Source organism: Dermacentor andersoni, chromosome 2 (genome assembly GCF_023375885.2).
Source record: "Dermacentor andersoni chromosome 2, qqDerAnde1_hic_scaffold, whole genome shotgun sequence".
NCBI lineage: Eukaryota > Metazoa > Arthropoda > Arachnida > Ixodida > Ixodidae > Dermacentor > Dermacentor andersoni.
Window position 1 is genome coordinate 46,167,733 of NC_092815.1, and position 18,467 is coordinate 46,186,199.

General features: G+C 43.1%; 1 protein-coding gene across 1 annotated transcript in view; it reads right to left on the reverse strand.

Annotated features, from left to right (window-relative positions):
- LOC126542358 (uncharacterized) overlaps positions 1-18,467 on the reverse strand; it is a 127,176-nt gene that overhangs the window by 55,260 nt on the left and 53,449 nt on the right. The window contains exons 8-11 of the mRNA XM_055077199.1: positions 14,637-14,766; positions 12,721-12,898; positions 10,438-10,520; positions 4,126-4,255 (exon numbers count right to left, since the gene is read on the reverse strand). Of these exons, the coding sequence (XP_054933174.1) occupies positions 4,126-4,255; positions 10,438-10,520; positions 12,721-12,898; positions 14,637-14,766 (521 nt within the window). The remainder of the gene's footprint in view (positions 1-4,125; positions 4,256-10,437; positions 10,521-12,720; positions 12,899-14,636; positions 14,767-18,467) is intronic.

Sequence of the window (18,467 nt, forward strand, 5' to 3'; positions counted from 1 at the left end):
CTTAACTGCTTGCATTTATTACCCACATATCACACATGGTTGTGGCATAACAGAACGCAAACTCAGCACACAAAAGTTTTAAAGAACAAGGCTATTCTCTCCGCAATATTTCCCACTAAAATTACTGAAGGTAACTCTAGACCTATTTATTCCACTTTATCTGCCTTTGCTGGTCTAACTTTACAAGCAATCATATTTTTCGAAATGCATAAAGAGAATAAGACTTTTTGCATGTGCACAATCATTGCCAATAATTGCATTCATAGCATATTTGTTGAATGTCAATAATGTTAAATATAAATACAGTCAAACCTTGATATATCGAACAGCGTGGTGACCGTGCAATATTTCTACATAGCCAGAATTCTATACATAAAATCACATAAAAAAGCATAGAAAACTTCTTCAAATCCCTCAATGAACCAAGGGCGTGATCGGGGATCGTTGTTTAGAGCGCGCGTTCGGTTGTACATCGTGTAATTGGCCAAGGCCACACCGACTTTGTCAGCCGAAAGCGGGCGGTTGATTTAACCCCCGAATGCAGAGATCTAACTTGGCTCGAACTTGACTTCTGGCAGTCTCAAGACAGCTTCGCCGCGCGTCGTAAATCGTGCTTGATCTTGCGGACGACTTGCGAACGACTTGGCTGCGTCGAAGTCCCCTCAAGTTTCAAGTCTGCTCCCGGGCTAGCTTGAAACTGACTTCGTGTGTTATTCCAACATGGCAGCCTCCCGAACGGACGTCGCGCGCAGGTTAGCTGCTTTCGAGTTTGCTTGCCACGCCATGGATACAGCATTTTCAGAGGCGCAGCCCTTGCTGAAAATTCCGCGACCCACCCTACGTGACCGAGGGAATCCGATAGAGCTGTACGGCGACGAACAATTCCTCGGTCGCTACAGATTCACGAAGAACGCCGTACGACTTCTCGCTATGTTGCCTATCCGGGTAAGCGGGGACAACAGAGGACCGCCTGTGTGCCTCCCATGCTGCAGTTGCTGATGGCTGTGATGTTTTACGGCGCTGGCACGTTTCAAACAGTCACCGGAGGTCCGGTCCGCATTCCTCAGTCAACAGTGTGCCGCGCAGTTGGAAAGTGACTCTGTTCATCGCGAAGCACCCGCGCCCGATGCTGGTGCGCTTCCCGCAGTCGCGGAAAGATTGATTGCGAGCGTATTTTCTCATCTCCTGTGACTACACATGCCATCACCAGTTATTAGCGGTCACGACCATATTTACGCTCAGCATGCCGAACTGTCACGCACTCATCCACCGAATACGAAACATGCGCATTAACATAATAAAAAGTAGCCCAAATAAGTCAGTCATGCAGTACATGTGCACTTACCAGTTTTGTGGCGCTTTCCCTTTTCGTTCGCAGCTTCCTCTTTCCGCTTTTGCTTCAGGTTCGTCCAGCATTTTTTCCGTTGCAGGTGATCGCGCCGCGTAATCCCGTGGTTGGCATTATAACGTTTTGCTATTTCTTTCCATGTCTGATTCTTCTTGGTCAACGACGCGACATCAGTTTTCTTGCATTCCACAATATGCTTGTAGTCGTTCACGAGTGTCGTCAGCAGGCTCTTTTTCTCTTCTGTAAAACGGGGTGCCGTCTTGCGTTGCGGTGCATTCTCTTGGGAGCAGACCGTACGTGAGTGTGACATTTCAGCGTCAAAGCCTGTTGACAGAACAGCAATTTCGTACCAAATGCGGCGCGCGGCCGTCGCGCGAGCCCCAAAACTTGTTTTCCTAACAGACGACACTTTCCTAGCAGACGACACGCACTGCCAATTTGCAATGTTTGCGACTGTGCCACACTCTCCCTCTCGTTGTTCTCGACAAACCCTCCATGCGAAGTAGACAAATCGTTTGCACGTGTCATTTTATTTATTTATTTTGTTTTTTATCGGGTGTTGTCACCCATATGGGTCCGGGCAGGAGGACTCTACGGCGCTCGATACTCTTCGTTCGCAGCACATGTTGCAGTTTTTCTCTTGCTTGTGCCTCCGGCCTAGTGCGTTCTAATAGGTTGGTCTTTTCTTCAAAGGGTCACGTAGCCCGAGCAGAACAAGGGCCGTCGCCTTCCTTCTGGAATGCCTATAGGCGAAAAGGGACGCGCGAGCTCCCTCAGAAACCGACCGTGTGCCTCGTCTCGGCCTCTTGTATCCGGTTGCCGGCCCAGACGGCGCATGAACGTCTTGCAGCAATCGAGAACAAAAGCCGTTTCAAGACCACCATACGAACCAACCATTTCGTTCGCTTCTCTACGGCCAGTTATACAAACACGCAACAATACCTCAGAGTTAAAGATAAGCTAAAACCAAAATAAGTGTGACGATAAAATTGATTTGCACTCAAATACACTGTCGCCTAAAAGTGTAGCGGCGACTTGAAAAAGTGGTGAAACCTGCAACTCAAAAAGCGCGCCAAAACACCGAAATTTGAAGACCACCTAAACCCGCCGGGAACGCGCGCTTTCCGCAAGCAACACTGCCCATCGCAGCGGCGGACGTAGCCAGATGGAATAAGTTTACGCAAACTATACTTCAGCACTTATGCCCTGGTGGAAATTTGGAAAGATACATACTTTTTTGCTGTAAAACGTGCCTTACGCTAATAAATGTATTGTTAACCTCGAACACAGACGAGCAACTTGCTTTGGCGTTGAAGCACAGTCTTGACTTGACGAAGCAAGTTAGCTTGAGCGTCTATGAAACGCGAAAGCCAACTTGGGCGTTTTGAAGTCCGCCTCTTGCTTCGGGCCGGCTTCATCAAGTCAAGTCCAAGCCCGATCCAAGTTAGATCTCTGCATTCGGGGGTAAACGCCGACTTCGTCCGCCATGCAAAGTCGGCGCAACCTATACCAATTGCGCGCGGCGCAACTGAATGTGTGCTCCGAACAACGATCCCCGATCACGCCCCAATCGTGGTGCAGTAAATGCTCACTTGAAGCTTCACGCAAAGTATTTATGTATTTATTTGGCTGAAAGTACTGCAGCAGTGTAGCCTGCTTCTTATTGGCAGCTGCGTGTTTAAACACTGAGTCCTCAACATAGTCTAAACGATCCACAAGCGATAGGGCCGCGCTGCAGTAGTGGCATAGACGGGCTAAAGCAGCTACAGCCTAGGTTGAAGTAGGGAGTGGGGCAACATCAGCACTTGCGGGATCAACCTTGGCACCGTCTTCGTTTGGCCACTATTTCTGCTGTGATCTCCACGTCCGTCAATCGAATTATTTTGAACTGCCAGTAACAAAGTATTAAGTGGCATCTACTAAGGCGTCTATGAGTGAGCCTAGCGAGCGAGCGCTGCAAACCGCCAGTCCTTGCTAGGCACAGCAGGTGCAGGGCACGGCACCGAGGAGGAGTCAGTGCGGCAAATGCAATGTGTCGCTGACGTTGTCGAACTTAATAAGCTGCCGCATGCGTAAGCCGCTACGTTCAAATGGCGCCCTCGGTGTGATCGATGTGTGCAGCTATAGTGCGCAGAAGTCGGAAACACCCATCAAGCCACTGAGATCTTCGAGGGTGTTGTGGGAAAGTTCACCAGCAGTCAACAGAGTGCACATGGTCTTGGGTGACAGAGTTCGATATATCCATTTTACGTTCGACCCCGTTTTAAATAAAAAATAAAAATGCATGCAATTTTTAGGTGATATAGAAAGTGTTTGATATATGCAATAATTCTATATATCTGTGTTCGATATATCAAGGTTTGACTGTATTAATGGCTATTGTTGAATATGTTGTTAAATATTGTTGAATATGATCAAGTCACAAAATAGTTTGAAGTGAGAAGAACAAACTTGAGGCGGATCTATGTACTAACCATGCTGGCTCAACTGCCATGCTTGCAGCTTCTATGGAAACTACGCCAGATTTACCTCTAGCAATTTCTATGGGGAAATATGATGCTCTTGACTGCCTCTTCTCATTGTATGACACTTTGCCCTGAACATGCTGTCATTGGACTAAATGTAAGTGTTCAAATCAAGTGATATTTATAGACTTAGAGCTTTGAATAAAGTGACAATCCAAATAATATGCTTCTTTTATGTGAGGTGCTAACTGTACATCCCAGATGAACACACGAATGCATAGCTATAACCCTGGGCCAGTATCTAACACTTACCTTGATCATGTTTATAAAGAGCTGCAGGTGAGGGAAATTCAGTAGTACAATTGGTAAAAGTTGTGTCCTGGAGGAACCATGAAGTCTTGCCTTTTTCATCAAAAATGCTCCTGTAAATCCTGTTTCGAACCTGAGCACACAAAGAGCAAGAAAGAAAGCAATACAAAACAAACATGAACAGCCATTGTTACTACTGTTGCTCAAGAACTAGCAGATAAAGATGGCAACATCTTACATGGGACAGCCTGGCACTGAGGGTGGACAGCTGAAATGTTACAACTATCTATGAAGAGGTAACATTTGGGTAATTTTGCACCATGTAACAGTCAGCAAGAAATATGCAATTTCATCTACAGTGCAAACCAGCAACAGCAATAGCTTACATAACTGCAGAGATTCGAGAAACTGTGAATAGTCCTTCTTTTCCTCAGTTACATTCCTTGCTTAAATCGAGTCACTGCTGTACATGCATGGCAGCAGAAACAATTCCCAAATGATCAAAGACAAACAGGTACAACAGCAACCTCATTTTTGAAAGACTGCACCGTTCTGGAATTAAAAGTCGCCCAGCATCTCCCTAGGGGTGCTGCTTAGAGCACAGGTAATTTTTTCAGGCCTGGCCCATGCTCAAGAGTGCCCATGTGTTAGCCCACCCAAGCCTGGCCCGCCCAAGCCCGGCCCTATTCGACTCATTAGCATTTGAGCAAAAAAGAAGCACTGTCGAGTACTCTGTTACTGTCAAAATACTGGCCGTACACATATAGAATATTATTGGGTACGAAAACACAAATATGCAATAGACAGAGAAGGAAATACAGAGGGAGAAGCTGGCAGCTACCCCCAAGAGGGGCACAACACCTGCCTACTCTTTAGGATATAGGAAAAGAAGTTGACGATTATTTGCAAGAGGTAGATTTCACATGCATAAATGACTTGCTGCAAACACGCGAACTTGATGCGCTGTTCTGCTGGTAGTCACCTGGTGCCTGCTCTGGTGCCTGTTCTTTGTGCAAGTGCACCCATTTCTTTAAGATGTGACTGTGGAAAAATGTAAGGACCAGAGGGCTCAAAAGATTTATGAGGCGTTCCATACATTTGTGCCAAGGAATCTGTGTTAGCACCCCATCCATAGGATTATTAGATAATGAATTGCTTACTTATCATAGTAACACAAGCGTCATGTACCCTTTTTGCCGTTGTGGGAGCAACATGCATGCAAATTTATCCGTTTTTCCCCCTTTCACCTCTTACTACATATTGCTATGCAGGCAATAAAATTGGACGGCTGTTAGTAATGCTCTGTCTATGAATTTTGTGCAGAATAAGGCTTTTCTTTGACAAAAGATGTTGGGATGACAAAAACTGTATGAGGACTATGGCATGTCAACAATGGCATGGCGATGAAGGTGAGTTGAGAATTACATCTTTAAGCTGGAATGAAGAATATCAAATGACCATGACAGTATCACAACAACGGTATGACAATAAATGCATGACAATGACTGTATGATGATAATGATGCTATAACGACAATGGCATGACAATGGCAGCATAATCACAACTGAATGACGACAACGCAATTAGGAGGGAATGACGGACAAGAAATGATGTCAATAGAATGAAGAAGGCACTATGATGACAATGGCATGACGTCAAATTTATGACATTTCTGAAATGATGATTATGGTACGACAGTGTTACAAGAAAGCATGACTACAACAGGGCTAATGACTGTATGATGATGATGGAAGTACATCAGGCTATCTCATCCACAGCTTTACTCTCGCAATAAGGCGGTGAAAAACAATTCTCGGCACCCCTGTTGTCATTGACTTAAACTCACGGCCCTGTGGCAACGTGCAGTTTGGAACTGGATGTTCTGACCAATGTAATATTGTGCATCATTCGCACTTATAAATTTGTGTAAAGTTTTGTGTCCCATGCACACTATGAAAATGGCGACATCTGGGCATGCATTTCTAGTGCAATAGAAGGTAATAACTAGTAAAGCAGACAAGGAAAAAACCATCTGCAGTCTACTGATCCTTTTGGCCAGAGGTTGGAAATACATTCATTTTTGGTCTTCCTCCCACATACTGAATTTCTAAATCATATTCTGTCAAACTCACTTATAAAAATATTCAAGTGCCAAGAAAATTACACTGTTACAATCAATAATTGTTATACCTTGGCTGCATGAAGAAAAGCAGAGGTGACAAAAATTCAACCATTTTAATTTGACAGAAAGAAGTACAGTTGAACCCACTCATAGCATTACAGGCTTTAGCAATACTCGGATGCAACAATGACCAGCTACTGCACTGTGAACTTTTGTATGTGTTCCATGGTAAAATAAACTACAGTAGAACCTCGTTTATATGTTCTGGAAGAAAATGCAAGAAAAAACGTACTAACTGGGAAAACGTACAGACAGACTAAACTATTGTTGAAATCTCAATAATGCGAAGTGTCGCGGCACGAGACGCCGATGCGCGTCGAGCTGGTGGTGCTACGGCTTGACACGCATCGGCGCATTGGTTGGTGGTGCTCCGGTGCGACGCATACCGGTGGTGCTCCGGCCTTTTCTTGTTTGCGTGGGGTCTAGAAGCCAGAAAACATGCACATTCACAGTTTGCACCAGGGAATGGCAGAGCGTTTTGGTTATCGCCTATTAAAAGCGTGTGCTACGTTTCCAACAGCACCACATGCTGTGAAACAAATAGATGAAGATGCTTATCGCAATAGCATTGGCTGCGATAGCTGGGAATGCCCCGTGCAACGACCCCAGAGGAGATTTGCTGGTACCGAAATGAGAAACTGAGTGCGCACCAGCATTTTCATGCGAGATTGGTGGGCAAGCATTGCGGTGAAGCTGCCATGGCAGGCGGCTACATACTGTTCTCGATTGCGTGCGCCTCGCACATTTTCTTGTTCACATGGGCTCTAGTGGCCGGAAAATACGTTATCCGATTGCAGTTTGGCAACGTATTGAGCGTTGGTGCTGAAAAATCTTGTTTTAAGGGAACACATGAACCGGTAAAAAAAAAGAGCATAACTCTATTGGGTAATTTTTTTCTTTTTTTTTTTTTTTTGTTCACGATTGCTAACGTTGGCAGCGGGAAAACGTACGTAACGGAAACGTATCGACTTTCTACTGTACTTACTACAATGGTTCCGTGCTGCAGTAGTATAGGCTATAACAATTACATGTGCCTACCAAGTGTCCATGCCAAAAAGAAAAGGAACATGAAATCCCCGAAAAGAAAAAGAAAAAGTACGCCACTTTGCCACACCCACCTTTATGCAGCACGCCTTGTACGGCACACCTTCATCGCTCCTCTCCTGTCTCCCTTACAACTCTCCAATGTTAGCGAGAGGGTGGAAGGGAGACTGGAGCGGAGTGTGCGAGGCCAACGATGCAATGAAGGCATGTCGTGTGGGGTTGTGGCACAAAGAAGAGTGTAACGATGTGGTTCACATTAGAAGAAGAAAATAAACTGTATAAAAAAGAATGGTCCAGCAGTCTTGGTTGTGGTAAAAACATTTTTTTGTGTGGCAATGCAACGATGGTGTGCCAAGCGGGGGGCATGGCAGAAAGGTGGCTGTGGCAAAGTGGCACACATTATTCCCCCCCTCCTTCTCCTGAAGGATTTTGAGTTCTTTATTTCATTGCACACACCGAATAGCCAGATTTAAATGTTACAACCAATAACACAGCATGGGAGCATTGTAGTAAGCAGTTTATTTTACCATAGAACACTTACAAAAGTTGACTGCGCATCAGCTGCTCATTGTTATATTGGATATATTGTTAAAACTGGTATCGTTATAAGTGAGTTCTACTGTACTTCCTTCACTCTCACTTCTGAAGTTGAACGGCCTTTCCCAAGTATTATTTCTTTGCCTCACTCCATACTCACTTCAGCTAGGAAAAAAACAAAAAGAAAGAAGGAAGAGAAATAATAATAATAAAGAGAGGACATCACACTCGAACCCACACCATCACTTTCTGAGAAGTACACTAAAGTTCATAATGTACCCTGTGATTTAGTTCTCTGCAAACAATAAGCACAAAGTCCAGGATTTCATGCACATTAAACGAAGTAGCAATGAGCTTATGGGTGCTAACATGTCATTTTGCACAAATTTTGTAACACATTTTATTCATTTTATGTGAAGTCTAGGTATCAAGTCTGAGGATGGATTGGTAAAAAGCACAATAAGAAACTACCATTCTATTTAGAAAAACTACAAGCGGCTGACCACAGTGGTTTTACAAGAGCCTTGACTCATTCCAAGTGGCATACTGTCTATGGTAATCACTGGTTACTTGGGAGATTCTCAGAGCCTTAAACATGTGTGGTGCAGCTCCCTAACTACTAAAACAAGTTCTCTGACATATACTAGTGACTTGCAGGCACCACCAGAGGAATTTTCATTAAACGACGTAATGCAAATGAAACTTTATCAAAAAAGCAACAGTGATTGTTGGATAAATTCACACTCAAATTACTCTGCTTGCAGCTTTGTTCATGCAGTTACTGTACTTGAGAAAATTAAAATCCAGTTTTATCCTATTTTTAAGCATAAAAAAACTTAAACTACCTTTTATTTTCTTTCTTTTTACAAGTGGCTAATTCGGGGAACATCCTTTTTAAATATTTCACAAGTTAACCAGACTAATTAACCAAACTACCTGTTATGCAAGTTGAGCTTCATGGCAGATATCTGCAATCAAGAGAGTTGCTGGCAAATTAGCTGAAACATCAGCTAGATTGGGACTGCTTATTTTGAGAAACTTGGACCCTATTACACTCTTTAACAAGAAGCAAAGGCACACCTGCCACAAGTTTCAGTTATCAGAATTACACATGTACACCTCATTCTAGTTGGACTATACAGCTGTAGATTTAATTAATATTAATAACAAATTAACTGATAACTTCTGAAGAAATAAGTGTGAACTTATGAAAGGAAAAAAAGTGGCAGTAGGTGCCTGCTGATGTTTACCAAGAGACAGCATTAAAGAGTTGGAGCCCAGTTATGCACATATAAATTCAATGTGGAAATTAAGTTCATATATTTATCTAACAGGGTTACGAGTAGAGAAAGTAGTGAAACGGCTAAGTGGGAGCAAATGGCTTCGCAAAGCTTTCCATAAAAAATTTCCATACATCTTTCGAGAAAGGTTCAAAAAGTGGGATAAGGAAGGTGCAAAAAACAAGTAGGGTGCAAGTGGAGCAATACAGTATGCTTCTACACACATCAGTGCACAGATTTCTGAGAAAGCACTTCTACAAGAGAGTGTACCATCAACCATAGAGTTTCCTACAAGAATTACTAGAGGGAACTCTGGCGCTGCAGTCATTGTCCTACGATGGGAATGATGGGAAGTACGTGGATTTGTCTGATCTTTGTGCTTGTGGATTCAGACGTTCTTGTAGCTTTGTATATTAGGCTATATAAATCTTATTGTCGTATATTTCAGCGCAATCTATATTCTTCAAAGTGCAGAAGACGCCGGGAATGTGTACAATTGCTGTTAATTGCAACAATTGAGCTTGTCCAGGTGGCCAAATCGAAACGCGCCAAGCGTCTCAAGGCACTGGCATGCCCACGATAAATTCATAAGGGCGTTTCATTCGCTTGTCGATACATGCGTCCATGGCTTAATGGTTTCAATATCAGGCTTCTGTGCTAGAGTTCCTGTGTTCGAATCCTGCCGTAGGGCAATATTAATGATGTTTATTGAATTATTTATTACGGAATACGCTGTTGAAAATGACGAGTTTCAAAAGTCACAAAGCCGTTTGAAGCCAAAAAGGACGAAGTTTAGGCAAATCCATGTACTTCCCATAATTCCCATGCTGGGACAACCGTTCTCGTTGCAGCTCCCGTAGACACTAGCGCCAGAGTTCCCTCTAGTAATTTTTGTAGGAAACTCTATGCCATCAGCCTCACTCTGTGTTAAGTTTTTGCATAGGTATAAACAGTGGACTGTATCCTTAACAGTGAGCCAAATGCCATGAAACCTGAAGTCTAATCTGCAAAAAACTTGTCAGTTGCCTGCGGGTATAATGTTTACAAGAATAATAAATGCTACTATAGCAGCATGCTTAATTTAGTACATCTTTCCAGCATTGTCCTCCTTTGATTCGGCACCAAAAACAGGTTCAAGGATATGGGTTGACGACAGAAAGGAAGCAAAGGGGAAAAAAAAGACAATACATTTAGCTCACTGCTTTGACAGCTCTGACGACACTGTCTGCATGAAGTGTGTACAAAATCTGGCTGATATCAGGAGTGACTCACCTCGGGTGTGCACACTTCCTGCTTTATGTCAGAAAGCCAGCTACTCTTGTCTTCAGCATTGCAAAGAGTGTGCAGTATGTGACCTGAACAAACGGGCAAGGGAGATATTGACATTAGAAAGAAATCAGAAAACACTTGAAGTAAAGAGAGCAAGAAACAAAACAAGAAAAGCACAGACAAGAAGGAGAACAAGACACAAAGTGTTGCTCCTTATTATTACTGCTCTATCTTCCTGTGCCACAGTGGAGTGAGTGCAGCCTAGTGTACTTAGCCGATTATCACTGCAACGATTACTGTACCAATGCAAGCTTAAAACACAGGAACTGCTGCCTTGTTTCTACAGTTTTAGCACAGATTAAAAAGATAAGATATATAAACAGCCAATTCGGTGCTTTGTGATGCACTGGCATAACTAAAGTGCACTATAGGAATGTTCAGTATATGGTGAGACGTTAGGTGCTATCGACACCAATGAAACACAAACAGCAGAGAGTATAATGAACGTATAGTGCATGCCGTCCAGTCATCACCAATGACAGGCGCACATATTCAGTTTGACTGCACTGCACGGTGATGCTACTCCATTTCATTTCTGTTTTGGTTCTCTTTTGTTTGAAAGAGAGAAAAGAAAAATCAAAGGAAACAGAAGCTAAAATATCGCAGTATAAGGCGAGTATGTTAACAACTGTATGTGTTGTCGGTGCCAAATGAAACATGAACACTGGTGCACCTGGTACAGTTTGCACAGTCATCATTAATGCGCTGTCATCTTTTATTGCTTTCAAATAAAAGAGAACCAGAACAGAAACAAAAACATCGCAGTACATCGGAAGCATCTTCGCACAGTGCATTCAAATTGGATGTGCGCGCCTGTAAATGGTGATGACTGGACGGCATGCACTATACCTTCAGTTATGCACTCTACTGTTCGCCCTTCATTAGACACCAATAGTGCCAACTCAATATTGGCTACCACTTGATCCATTTTAGTGCTGAGTTCAGAAGCAGCGGTGCTCCAAATGTATACATCATGGCTTGCTCTCTGAATATGCTAAATGGAGGTTAAATCTGCAAGCCCGCTGTTACTAGATGTGTCTGCTAACAAAAGCTGCTAAAGCTCAACACAAAGCATATTGTGTTGGCCCAGTGCAGTGCCACTTGTTTGTGGTTTGACAGGCAAGCAACAAATAAGCAGCAACCAATGCTGTATTGCATCCTCTTATTCATTTTCTTTTCTACATGGTTCCCTTTAATGCCATGCTAATTTTACACACAAATCACACCAACCCTAAATTAGCTTTTGACATAAACTTATAAACTGAATTTTGCTTACAGAAGACTCATGCGTGGTAATTCAAATGCTGACCAATAATTCACACATGCGCGATTATCTGAACAGCTTTGTGGCACCGCCACTGGCCCCACAGACTACATATAAGAACTGAAATTTCTGACACCTTACAACGTGCAGTTCAGTACTTCCAATTCTCCCTGTGTAACCGCTTCATGATTCGGACACGAAGTCATGTGGAAAGTAGGACATTTTTGCTTTGATTCACTGCTGACTATGTTGCTGGCACCTCTCCAAAACCGAAATTAGTGAAGCCTAGTTGACACAGTAGTCAACAACTGCGCCCAAATTACGAGACAAGCCAAGCCAAGCCAAGCCAAGCCACTAAATTGTAAATGCTCTATCTATGGTTTGTTGTGCAAGTTCCATCATTTTTTGCATCAACTTTTTGTTTCATTATGTGTTTAACAGTAACATGGCACCAGACAACCTCTTTGAACGCAATTATGAATTTTTATCACTTAGAATCATAAAAAAGTTTTAGCGGGCATCAACTCCACACATGGTGTCTGCGCTGACAAGGGTGACAATTAAATGAGGGAAGTGCCAGACAATGACTGTTGCAAAGTAACCTGCGATAATTGGGCTATAGGAGTGTGGTCAACCTCTGATGGAGATACGGGATGGAGATACAGGATGGAGATTCAATACATGCACTGACTACATTCGTTCATCTGTAGTGACAGCATGACAATGGTTAAAATAAAGACTGACCACAGTGCACGCAAGTGCATGTGCATGAAGCAATGCATTCACAATCTTTGTTGGCCACTTATAGATTAAAGTAACTTATCTTCTGGAGAATTTCGTACTTTGGTCCCCCAATTATTCAGATTTTTCTGCGGTCCCCACCGAGTCCGAATGATCAGTCGGTGGCTGTGTTCACCATGAGGAGGTTCAACAGCATAGAGGCATGTCAAAGTGCTATTCACCTGAGACGGAAAGCCGGTGATGTGCTCGGAGGAAGATATTGTGGTAAAGATTTCGCTCCTCTGAATCCAGCGCTAAGAACCAGTCTTCCTGGGACAGGGCACTCGGAGGATGCGCTGCATAAGCATTCAGTAGCAACGCTGCAGCCCAGCGGTGTGCCACTTGCCAGTTGCAGCTCACCTACAGATTAGGTGAAATGCAGAGTGGTGTGTCTACATCATGGGCTTCCAAACTGAGTTCTGACATTAAAAGTGTTGAGATCGTGACAACAAGCAGACTGGCCACAGTACTCAAGAAATGCCATCACTTGATACTCACTGTGCATGCACATGACACAAACATGGTTTACATTCTTTACAGTGGCGACAGTATCCATTCACTCGGAAGGCCGCTATTTCTAAGATCCTGCAAGTACTGAAAACAACGCTGACTCTCCTTCACCCGTTCCCACACATTTGCAACTTTGTACAGGAGTAGACATGCTGTTTACATGCAGCAGTACACATGAAGCTGTAGATACACTCAAACAGGCACATTATATGACCGTGTACAAAGATTTTTCAACCTGGGCCTAGTAGAGAGACTCATTATCAGCACCAGTCGAAGGTGCAGCAGTCAAATGAAAACCATGTCAAAGTAGAATAAAGGCGAACATTGATTTTATGCTTAAAGGAAACATGATACTCATCATAGTACACTGAGTGCTGTTTTTACCTTTATCATTCGTTAACAAACCCAGTACAATGTAACCACTTGAGTGACTAAACATTGACATTATCAGAATGACTATGCATGCGTAAGCAGGAGGTCGTACTGGGGTTTCTAAGCATTTTTTGATGGCTGACGGTGTTTTAAGCAAAGGCACGGAAAGACCTAGTTCACGTGCTAGAGATTAAAAAAAAAAGTTATGGGGTTTTACGCGCCAAAACCACTTTCTGATTATGAGGCACGCCGTAGTGGGGAATTCTGGAAATTTTGAGCAGCTGGGGTTCTTTAACGTGCACGTAAACCTAAGTACATAGATGTTTTCGCATTTCGCCCCCATCGAAATGCGGCCACTGTGGGCGGGATTCGATCCCACGACCTCGTGCTCAGCAGCCTAACACCATAGCCACTGAACAACCACGGCGGGTCAGAAATAACAAATCCGCAAGCTAAACTCTCTGCAATGACACCACCAGAACATCACTGTAACTTCGGCTACAATATACGCAACCACTTTCATTATTATTAGCAGTACGATGCTTCTGCTTTCCAGACCAATTGGAAAGGAGACCTAGGTGATAAGTGACTAATCGATACAAATGTGCAACAAGATGCAAAATGGAAAAGATCATGACCCTGATTGACAGAGACAGCCATGATGTCATCCTTTAAATAAGCAGTTCTTTTCTAGTAAACAAACACAGTAGTAAGCAGCACTTTGTGACGAACCACCTTTTGTAAGATAGAGCCCACAGAGGACTGTTATAGAAAATGCATGACTGCCCGGCATGTGCTGCACACCCTCAACTGAATGTATAGTTACTGTACATTCACTTGAGGGTGTGCACTAACATACAGGACACCCTCAAGCACAAAATGAGTGCAGAGGAGGAGCAGCCGTGTGCTCACTTTCCCTCTCAGGGCCCCTGCATGGATACACCATGTGCCCTCGCACCAACATATGCGCTTTGGTTGTCAAACGACTCAAAAGATTGTTGGCACAGCATCCATTCCCAAATTATAGTGCATACTCCTGTCAGCAATATTTCTGGGAAACAGGTTCTTTAAAATATGGCAGGATAACTGAAAATTTAGTCTGTACAAACCATGTCCTATTGAAATTTAATTGACAAACGTCCGCTGTAACAGGCATTTTCTGTCAGACTGTGCAGTCAGAGAACAGAATACACAAGAAAAAATTACAAGAGCACACCTTCACGGGATTCTTCAGCACCAAGGTGGCCATGTGGAGGTAGAGCTGGGCAGTAAAATGCTGCAGTATAAAGTTCCAGGAGCCAGATAAGAACTGCTTCTTGTGTGCCTCCTTGAGTAGGTCATCCAAGCTACAAGTCAACAAAGTTTCAACAGTGACTTTTCCTCGCATGTATTACGTATAAAAATATTTTAGTAGCACTAAATTTTGTTCAATAGACTAACAAAATATTTAGGAACATTTATTCCTTGGCACTTTTTGGCACCCTATACACCTGTCAAGCACCTACAATCATATTTCACTATTATACAGTAGAACTTCATTGATACTGTCCCATTTAATATGATTTTCCAGCACCAACTCTCGAAAACACAAAAAATGACTTAATACAGTTAAGCTTCTTTTTAACCATTTCATGTGTTCCAGGAAAGGACTACCTTTTTTGCACAAACATTCAGTATTATCATCAAATTGCAATCACGTCATACATTCTGCGGCCACTAGATCACATGTAAACGAAAAGGGATGCGAGGCACATGCGATTGAGAGCAGTAAAGACTCCTGTAATGGCAGCTTCCCCGCAGTACTCCCTCACCTGTGTCACATAAAAGTGCCACCACGTATTTGGTTTCTGGTACTAGCATATAGTCTCATGTGTAGTCATGCGTCACCATTCACAGATATCGCCACCAACCGCTTGCAATAAGCATCTTCACCTATTTGTTTCAAAGCCTGTACGGCATTGGAAGTGTACCGAGCACTTTTAATAGGTGATAACCCAAAAGCACCGCCACGCGGCGCGAAGTGAGTGTCATGTTTCACTCTGGTGGCACCAAGGCATCATATTTCAGCTTTGCCAACGAGCTTGATTTTGTTTCAGTTCCCCATCGCTGCGAAAATGTGTGTCTTGGGTCGCTCAGGCCCCACGAGCTCAACGTGTGTCAGCATTTCATGCCACGACAATTCTCGCCTAATGGGCACATAGAAACTTCCAACCAAAATGCTCTGCCAGAAGAAGCTGCTGGCCTAGGCTGAATTCGAAGAGCACGAACGTAAGCTTCCCAAAGTCGCAAAAACGACAATTTGCAAACTATTGAAGGTGCATGGCGGTAAAGCGCATCAGGCACTGGAGCATGGTGGGTCTGGAACACATGTCTGGCGTCTTCTCAATAGCACATTTAATCATAAGCAGTCATCCCTGCTGGTTTTTTTAATAGTCATGCATGGGCAGTTAGCACATCGAAACCCTCAGAAAGGCTCTACCAAGTTCCATTTTCTTGTACTGGCTTCCTCATAGAAGCAAAATGCATGATAATCACACACGCTCTTGAATTGTTGGCACATAAAAATTTGTTGTATCAATTCCCATTCACAATGTTAAAAAATAATAATAATAATAAAAACCCCGACCACTGCCTTTTGCTGCCTAAACACAGTTGAGCAGTATTAGTAAATTATCCTCCCACACTACCAAAAATGGGCCACTCTTACTTCGGGAGAATGCTTGACAAGTCATAAAGCATGCAAAAACAAAACATGGGTGACACAGCTGTTTGTAGTTTTAGTACTGCCTCATGATGGCATCATGATTTTTGATGGCGTCTGCCAGTAAGCAGCTAATTTTTTATCTTTGAAGGTAGACTACACTGTATTCTAAAGGATCTAAAGATAGCTTACAAAGCTTCAAAAAGCTTTACTACGTTAAAACAGCCCAAACACAATAAGTTAGAAATCCATGGCATCATCATCAGAAGTTCAGCTTTCATTTCCTTTTCTAATAGCTCCTACCATAGAATTCATGGAAACAGAGTTCTAAACAATACTTTATCAGTCTAAACTGATTTAGCATTTCTTTTTAGTGTCCCTTAAGGGTCTCCTTACAATCGCATGTTGAGAAAGCCACACTAATACCTGGAAAAGTAAACTATCACAGGCCTCAATGGTACAAAAGCTTTGAAATGTCAGTGATACATAGTAACCCAGCACATGCACATGGATACTTCAGTTTGCACTCACCATCATCATCACTCTATTTTACGTCCACAGCAGGATGAAGGCCTCTCCCTGCGATCTGCAATTACCCGTCCTGTGCCAACCGATTCCAACCAGCGCCCGCAAATTTCCTAATTTCATCGCTCCACCTAGTCTTTTGTTGTCCTCGATTGCGTTTTCCTTCTCTTGGTACCCATTCTCTAACCCTAATGGTCCAACGGTTATGTTACATGACCTGCCCAGCTCCATTTTTACCTCTTGATGTCAATTAGAATATCGTCTATACCCGTCTGCTCTCTCCATAAAAATCCCAAATCCCCCCCCCCCGTCTGCTCTCTGATCCAAACTGCTCTCATTCTGTCTCTTAACGTTATGCCTAGCAATCTTCGTTCCATCACTCTTTGCGCAGACCTTAACTTGTTCTTCAGTTTCTTTGTCAGTCTCCAAGTTTCTACCCCATATGTCAGCACTGGTAAAATGCACTGATTGTACTACACATTCCTTTTCAATGATAATGGTAAGCTTCCAGTCAAGAGCTGGCAATGTCTGCCGTATGCGATCCAGCCCATTTTTACTATTCTGTGAATTTCCTTCGCATGGTCAGGGTTCCCTGTGATTAATTGACCTAGGTAAACGTACTCCTTCACAGACTCTAGAGGCTAAGTGGCGATCCTGAACTCTTGTTCCCTTGCCAGTCTATTCATTATCTTTGTCTTCTGCGTATTCATCTTCAACCCTCCTTTTAGACTCTCTGTGTTAAGGTCCTCAATCATTTGTTGCAACTCGTCTCCAGTGTTGCTGAACAGAACAATGTCATCTGCAAACCAAAGGTTGCCGAGATATTCGCTGTCGATCCTTACTCCTAAGCCTTTCCAGCTTAATAGCGTGAATACTCCTTCAAACACCCACTGAATAGTATTGGAGAGATTGTGTCTCCCTGTCTGACCGCTTTCTTTATAGGTATCTTCCTACTTGTGTAGAATTAAGGTAGCTGTGGAATCTCTGTAGATATTTTCCAAGGTATTTATGTAAGTGGTCTGTACTCCTTGATTGCGTAATGCCTCTAAGACTGCTGGTGTCTCTACTGAATCAAATGCCTTTTCATAATTTATGAAAGCCATATAGAGAGGCTTATTGTAGGTTACGGATTTATCGATTACCTGATTAATGACATGGATGTGATCCATTGTAGCTGAGTATCCCTTCCTGAAGGCAGCCTGTTCCCTTGGTTGACTAAAGTCCAGTGTTGCCCTTATCCTATAGGAGATGATTTTGGTAAATATTTTATATAATACTGGGAGTAAGCTAATGGGCCTATAATTTTTCAAATCTTTCACGTCTCCCTTTTTGTGGATTAGTATGTTTGCACTCTTCCAGTTTTCTGGGACCCTTGCAGACGACAGACACTTCGTGTAAAGAGCCACCAGTTTTCCAAGCAGTATGTCTCCTCCATCTTTGATTAAATCGACTGTTATTCCATCCTCTCCTGCCGCTCTTCCTCATTTGATGTGTTGCAAGGCCCTTTTGACCTCATCGGTAGTTATAGGAGGAGTTTCTGCATCCTGTTCATTACTGCTTCGAATGGAGGTATCGTGGCTCCTGTGGGTACTGTACAAGTCAGCATAGAACTCTTCCGCGACTTCTACTATGCCTTCGAGATTGCTGATATTATTCTGCTTGTCTTTCAGTGCATACATCTTGGTTTGTTCTATGCCAAGTTTCCTTCTCACTGATTTCAGGCTGCATCCATTTTTTATGGCTTCTTCAGTCTTTCTCATGTTATAGTTTCGAGTATCACTTATTTTCGCCCAGTTGATCAGTTTTAAAAGTTCCACAAAT